The sequence below is a fragment of the Eumetopias jubatus genome, unplaced genomic scaffold (assembly GCF_037043125.1).
Source record: "Eumetopias jubatus isolate StellerSeaLion01/CBP00866 unplaced genomic scaffold, mEumJub1_p1.0 scaffold_10, whole genome shotgun sequence".
NCBI lineage: Eukaryota > Metazoa > Chordata > Mammalia > Carnivora > Otariidae > Eumetopias > Eumetopias jubatus.
The window spans coordinates 57,040,722-57,047,735 of NW_028274816.1; the positions used below are offsets into that span (position 1 = coordinate 57,040,722).

General features: G+C 54.0%; 1 protein-coding gene across 3 annotated transcripts; it reads left to right on the forward strand.

The window, feature by feature from the left end:
* Nucleotides 1-2,949: 2,949 nt before the first annotated feature.
* On the forward strand, nt 2,950-6,972 carry EMP3 (epithelial membrane protein 3 (MAM blood group)). 3 transcript variants are annotated; one of them, XM_028088103.2, is made up of 5 exons: nt 2,950-3,078; nt 4,356-4,525; nt 4,728-4,830; nt 5,705-5,845; nt 6,697-6,972. In XM_028088103.2, the coding sequence occupies exons 2-5, from the start codon at nt 4,448-4,450 to the stop codon at nt 6,864-6,866; spliced, it is 492 nt and encodes a 163-aa protein (XP_027943904.1). In that variant the 5' UTR covers nt 2,950-3,078; nt 4,356-4,447; the 3' UTR covers nt 6,867-6,972. The 3 variants fall into 3 exon arrangements, with proteins under 3 accessions (XP_027943904.1, XP_027943902.1, XP_027943903.1); XM_028088101.2 differs by lacking the exon at nt 2,950-3,078 and adding an exon at nt 3,280-3,388 and having other exon boundaries at nt 4,326-4,525; XM_028088102.2 differs by lacking the exon at nt 2,950-3,078 and adding an exon at nt 3,283-3,388.
* The last annotated feature ends 42 nt before the right edge of the window (nt 6,973-7,014 follow it).

Consider the following 7,014-nt stretch of genomic DNA (forward strand, 5'->3'; position numbering starts at 1 on the left):
GACTGGGAGAGAGTTCCACGTCTGGAAGGCTTTGGAGCTAGGCCGAGGTCCTTCGGGACGAGGCCCGAGAGACGTGTGTCTTAAGTTAAGACCACGTTATTTTGAAGATTCATTAGGAAGACCGTGCCGATGCCGGGAGTTGTGAGAGGGAGGAGAGCTCACCACCAACTCGGGGCGGGGGGGGGGGGGGTTGTCCCCGCAGTGACTCACTACGCATGCGCGGCCAACGGCCTCCTGCGAAGCCTCTTGCCGGCTGGGTCTGCGTACTGAGAGGCGGAAGTGGGCGGGGCCGCGAGCTCTTCGTGCCGCCCCCGCCTGGCCACGCCCCCTCGCTCCGCAGGGCACGCCTTCTCGGCTGCAGGCTACTACTGCCCACGTGGGCCTCCCCGGAGCGGGCGGGCAGTGGGCGCAGCTCCCTGCAGGCTGGGTGTGCCTGAAGCCTGTGGTTTCCTGTGGGAGGAAGCAGCCCGCGGGCGCTCAGCTCGGCTCTTAGCGTTGGAGGCCCAGGAGGGGGAGATCCCGTTACCGCCCTCGGGCTCCCTGATTCGCCCCCTTCCGCAGGGTCCTAGCTTGAGGGAACTCCTACCACGCCCCGCCCCCCCCGCCACATTCCCAGGGTACCCAAATTTGGCTCTGATTCCACTCAGGGAAGTTGATTTAGAGTCCTAGCCTCCTGTTTTCTATCTCCCCTCACTCACATTTCCATCTCCCTAGCCCCTGGTTTCCAGACTCCTTCCAGGGCCAGGTCTGGTCCGCTTTGCCTACACTCCATGAAAAGCACATGACCCTCCAGCCTCTAATTTTTCCTTCAGTGACCCAGACTTTCTAACTTCCTTGGGGTTCTGAATTCAGACGTCCCCAGTCTCTGTCCCCAGGGACCCTAATTTTGTACTCCTAACTCTAGCCTTGGGGCCCAGTGGACCCAAGAATTTTCCCCTTCCCCAAATCCTAGAGACCTTGAACTAGAGTCCCCCCATACTAAATCCATTCAGGGCCCCGGTGGTGGGTAGAACAAGCACATACTATGTACTGGACACTACCCTATGATGTATTTACTATTATTATCCTTATTTCACAGATAAACTGAGGCATAGAGAGGTTATTAGTAACTTGTCCAAAATCACAGTGAATGAGTACAGCAGCTTGGATTTGAATCCAGTCCATATGCCTCTGTAGACTGCTGTACCGGTACCCAATTTCTGGATCTCCTGAGTACCTGCCTAGTCACTGAACTGCCTATCCCTCACCCCTTCAGGGAGCTGAGATGACCAACATTCTCCTTCCCCCTAGCTCTGGCCCCATCAAGATAACCAGACATCCCATCCTCCAGTTTCCTTCCCTTGCAAGAACCTAGGATTAGGATTTCAGTCCTCCAACTCTCAATTCCATATCAGGACCCCAGACACCTGGTCCCCTGTCCCTCACTTTTTTTTTTTAAGATTTTATTTATTTATTCATGAGAGACATACAGAGAGAGAAGCAGCCTCCCAAGGAGCAGGGAGCCCGATGTGGGACTCCATCCCAGGACCCTGGGATCATGACCTGAGCCGAAGGCAGACGCTTAACCATCTGAGCCACCCAGGCGCCCTGTCCCTCACTTTTTACCAGCACCCAAACCTTCCAAGAGACCCATATATAGTAATCACATTCCACCCTGATTCAATAACTCAACAATAAGTACAATAAGTAATAATAATAATAGTAATAATGATAGTGAACATAAAGTCCCTGGTACTGCACTTCTGTTTAAAACCCTCCAGTGGCTTCTCACTGCCCGTAGAATAAAATCCAAAATCCTCCCGTAGTCTTCAAGGGCCCTCTTTGATTTCCCTTCCTACCACTCCCTCCAGCTCCCTCTATTCCAGCCACACTGGTCCTTCTGTGTGCTTTCCAAACAACCTGAGCTTGTTCTTGTGAACCTCCAGCCTCGCATTTCCTCTTCCTCCAGCAGTGAAATGACTCCTGTCCTCAGGGCTCAGCTCAGATGTCACCTCCCCACAGAGCCCTTGTCTGATCACCTTGTTTAAAGTAGCTTCCTCTCACACGTCTTTATCACCTCCACTCTATTTTATTTCCTGCAAAGCACTTAGCGACCCGTCTGAAATTTATCAACTTCACTGGTAGGTTTTCTCTTTATGGTCTGTCTGCCCCTCCTAGGAAAGTGAGCTCCATGATAACAGCAGGCGTCTGTTTTCTTTATTACGACCTCCCGTTTCATAATAGATGTTCAATAAATGTTTGATGAAGAAAGGAATGAACGTGTGGCTGCGTCAGTGGACCGGTATTACCGTATTCATTTTTTTAAAGATTTTATTTATTTATATGACAGAGAGAGAGAAAGAGCACACAAGCAGGGGGAACAGAAGTGGGAGAGGGAGAAGCAGGCTCTCCGCTGAGCAGGGAGCCCGATGCGGGGCTCGATCCCAGGACCCTGGGATCATGACCTGAGCCGAAGGCAGATGCTTAGCCGACTGAGCCACCCAGGCGCCCTACCTTATTCATTTAGAGTTAAGTATCTGAATTAGGACTACACTATTAGTATATTGTCAGTATTATTAGTATTACTGTACCCATGTCACAGATGAGGAAAACGAGGCTCAGAGAGTTGAAATAATCAGTAGAGGCAGGAAATAATGGCACTGGCATCAACTTCCACCCCCTGCCCCTTTCCAGAATTTCACGTGTTCCCATTTTCCATCCCCTGACCCCCCACTGTGGGGCTATCTCCGCCCCCCCCCAGCTCTCAACCCACTCAACGCAGCAGGAATCTGGTCTGCTCCCCCAGACCCCCGTTCCTCAAAGGATCCAGTTCTAAGCCCCGTCAGGGAAAGCTGACATCCAGCCCCGGGACAAGACCCAGTCTGGAGGCCTGAGAATCGGGCCCTCCCTCTCCTCGATGCTTGCCCCACCCTGACTTCCTGGGCTTCAAGGACTTCTCATCTCAACGCTGGGAGGGAGCCCCAGAAGATGCCTGTCTGGGGGCAGTGGGTGGGAGCCCAGAGAAAGAGGAACCCAAGTGCCTAGTCCCTCCCTCTGGCGCGGATCTCAGCTGGGTGCGGTGGGAGTGGGTATAAAAGGGTCAGTATATATTGAGAGGAGCAGAGAGAAAAACCAGGGGAGAGAGAAGAGAGAGAAAGAAGGAGGTATAGGCAGTGAGGACTGGAGAGAGAGGGAAGGAGGGAGAGAGAGAGAGAGAGAGAGAGAGTTCCCGATCGGAGGGGAGAAGGAGGGAGAGAGCCAGAGGGGAGAGCGAGGGAGGGAGGGAGGGAGGGAGGCGGTGAGAGAGGCGGGGGGGCCTCGAGAGGGTGAAAGGAGGGAGGAGAAGGGCGGGGCACGGAGGCCCCAGCAAGGGACGAGACTCCAACTCTGACTTTTTCTGCCGCTCTCGGTAAGTTTCCAGCCCGTTATTCGGACTGGGATTTCTTTATTTACTTGGGAGTGCAGCAGTTTGGGAAGGATACCCCCAGGCCCGGAGAGATGCCCCCACTCTCAGACCCCATGGAAACCATTGTAATTTAAGAAGTGATCTCTTAGCACTTGGGGTGGAGATTCGGGAAGGGGTGGGGCCGGCAAGGATTTGGGGTTCTCAGCAGAGCCCTCCACTGGTAAACTTCCTTTAGTTTTTCCCCATGGCTCTTCACTCTCTCCTGAGGACCCTGAGATCAGGGCTTTGCCAGAGAACACCCCACGTCTGGGGGACTCCAGGCACCCCCTTTCTGGACACTGAAGGGTCCTGGGAGGCTGGCTCCTTCTTGTCAAGCCTCCGCCTGCCAACCCCAACCTCCCACCCCCAGCATGGATCTCGCCCATTTTTCCCACAAGATGTCCAGCAGGCACCAGTCTGGCAACAGGGTGGGGTGAGGACCTCGTGGGCAGAGCCAGAGACTGGGGTTTCCCTGGTTCTTGGAGGCAGGGGCATGGGATGAGTCACTGGGTGACTCACTGGGTCCCCCTCCTCCCCACCCCAGGAGAGGAGGGGGGTGAATCAAGGATGCCTGTCTCTGGGGGAGCCCCCAGCTTCTGATGACTCTGGAGGGGTATCAGCTTGAATTTTCATATCCTGGCCCATATGTGCCCAGGATCAGGACTTTGAGGAGACAGGAGGCCACACTGCTAGTCCTGCTCCCCCCTGGACCCGAGAGTCCATCCCTGGCTTGCTCCAAGAGCAAGTCATGTCGAAGCTGACACTTACAGCTTCAAGGAGCCAGGGCTGGGAACGGCGGTGTGAGTATTCTCCTGGAGAATTCAGGAGTCCGGGCCCCCAGCCTCCTCCCCGCTCAGACTCAGGAGTCACGGCCCCCAGCACTCTTCTCCATCACCCCCAGGAGTCTGGACCCAGCCCCCTTCTCCACCAGGATTGGAGCATCTCACCTGCCCCTGTGCCAACCCTTGAAACAACCACTTCCGGACACCCCCACCCCGCCCAGACCCGGCTTCCACTGCAGCCATGTCTCTCCTCCTGCTGGTGGTCTCTGCCCTTCACATCCTCATTCTCATCCTGCTTTTTGTGGCCACTTTGGACAAGGTAAGCCTACTCCTGCCGCGGGGCATCTTGTCCTGCAGACCCCTGCCACGCCCCTCTTCTACCGTCACTCGGGCCCCACCCCTTTTCCCTAACACCTACCCTTCTGAGTTCTGCCTCCCGTGTCTCTACCCCGCCCTTTCCCCTGACGCCGCCCACTTTCCTTTCCTAACCCTACCCTTGTTTCTTTCTCGGTCCACCCCAGTCCTGGTGGACCCTCCTGGGGAAGGAGTCCCTGAATCTCTGGTATGACTGCACGTGGAACAATGACAACAAAACGTGGGCCTGCAGTAACGTCAGCGAGAATGGTGAGGGGGGATAGGGGACCAGTCTGCAAGGGGAGGGGTCACCCCAGGTCTCTCCACGGGACCAAGAACTAGGGAACCCCTCAGAGTTTGAGTGGGCAGGTCTGGGCCCCAGTGCTGAGTGGGGCTGATTATGACCCTCTTAACTGGATGGTAGGGGGCAATATGCTCATGTTCTAGAGAGGATGGACTAAAAGCCCCCCTCCTTTATGATTCAGAAAGAGTGGAGGCCACATGCTATAGGTTTAAGGAATGGGGAGAAAGCTCCCAAGATTCTGAGAAGGTAGGATTATATTTTCCAAAGTTCTAAGGAGATGGGACTGGTGTTCGGAATGGATGTCGGGGACCAATTTGTCCAAGTTCCAAGGGATTGAAGCTGGACCACATTAAGGTTCTGAAGGGGTGGGGCTGAATCCTTCCAAGGTCCTGAACAAGGTTGGGGGGTTACGGTGCTGTTGCATCTGAGTTATAAAGGATAAGAGCTGTATCCTTCTAAATTTCTAAGTGAAAGAAAATGAAAGATTAAATGCTTTTCCCCTAAGAGTAAAGCAAGAACTTCTGTTCTCACCACTTCTGTTCCAGTGTTGTACTGGAGGTAGCCAGTGCAACAGGGCAAGAAAAAGAAATAAAAGGTACAAAGAAGGCAGAAGAAAAAGTAAAAATGTCTCTATTCCCAGTGGACATGTTCATGTAGAAAATCCTAAGGCATCTTAAAAATAGCTTCTAGAACTGATAAGGGAATTTAACAAAGTTATAGGAATCAAAGTCAAATGTAAGTGATACTCCTAAGCATCCAAAGTTGTATGGCTCTAAAGGGGGTGAGGCAGTGAATTCTGGACCTACTGTCACTTCCACCTCTATCTCCTCCTTATTGCAGGCTGGCTGAAGGCGGTTCAGGTCCTCATGGTGCTTTCCCTCATCCTCTGCTGCCTGTCCTTCATCCTGTTCATGTTCCAGCTCTACACCATGCGGCGAGGCGGGCTCTTCTATGCCACTGGCCTCTGCCAGCTTTGCACCAGTGAGCACGGGCCCCGGGGAATTGAAGGGAAGGGAGGGGGACTGTCCGGGTGTGGGGGGCCCCGAGAATGGACATCGGGTCAAAGAAAACAAGTATCAACAGCCCAAGGACCACCTGAAGTGCCTCCATAGGCTACCTCTCTGCCTGGGGACTTACAGAGAGTTGTCCTTTTCACTGATTCAGTGGTTTGTGGTGTGCGTCTCTGAGTCATGTCGAAGCTGACACTTACAGCTTCAAGGAGCCGGGGCTGGGAACGGTGGTGTGAGTAAATAATTTAGATCCCAGGGAAGGGGAGGGGGTGGAGATAGTTGGCTAAGTAATACTCCAGGAGAGAACTCTGAATCATAATAGTGGTGATTTTATAATAGCAGCCAGCTTCTGTTTCTGGTGGACCTACTGTGTATCAGACACCTCAGGGAGTTTATATACTTTAAAACTTTTTGACTTCAGGTGCAGAGAGCTAAGTTATCATAGTCCTCAGTTTCTGGAATATTCTCTTCTTAGGTTCCTATAAAGTCCCTCTCATTTTAATTCACTATTTTTGTGCTTGGCTCACAGAAAGGCACTAAAAGATATCCCTTGAAGGGCTGAGTGGATGGATGGATGAATGGATGGTTGGATAGTATCTCCCAGTTTATGGATGAGTAAAGGGCACCCAGCTAGATCAACTAAATTGCCCAAGGACAGTATGCGGTAGCTTCCTTGCAGGGCCCTGAGGGAGCGAACCACAACTCCCAGAAGGCAGCGGTGCGGAGCCCTGGCTTTCCCGCGGCTTCTTTGCCCCGTGGGTTGTTGGGAAATGCAGTCTTCTTGCCGGTACTGCGTGACACCTGGTCCCCGTCTCCCCGCAGGCGTGGCGGTGTTTACCGGGGCGCTGATCTACGCCATTCACGCGGAGGAGATCCTGGCGGAACGGCTGCCCGGGGGCAGCTTCGGTTACTGCTTCGCCCTGGCTTGGGTGGCCTTCCCCCTCGCCCTGGCCAGCGGCGTCATCTACATCCACCTGCGGAAGCGGGAGTGAGGGCCCCGCGTCGCCCTGCCGCCTCTGCCGGTGCCCGGCCCCTCCGTCTCAGCCCCAAAGCCCCCGCCCCCGGCCTCCTCCAGAAAATAAAACCGTTTAACCTCTTGCTCCGCTTTTGCCTCCTTCCTTCCTCCTTGCCTCCTCCAGG

Coding starts and splice junctions, on each gene's coding strand:
- EMP3 (XM_028088103.2), top strand. CDS start 4,448: ATGTCTCTCCTCCTGCTGGTGGTCTCTGCCCTTCACATCCTCATTCTC. Junction 4,831..5,704: donor CAGTAACGTCAGCGAGAATG/GTGAGGGGGGAT, acceptor TCCTTATTGCAG/GCTGGCTGAAGGCGGTTCAG. Junction 5,846..6,696: donor CCTCTGCCAGCTTTGCACCA/GTGAGCACGGGC, acceptor GTCTCCCCGCAG/GCGTGGCGGTGTTTACCGGG.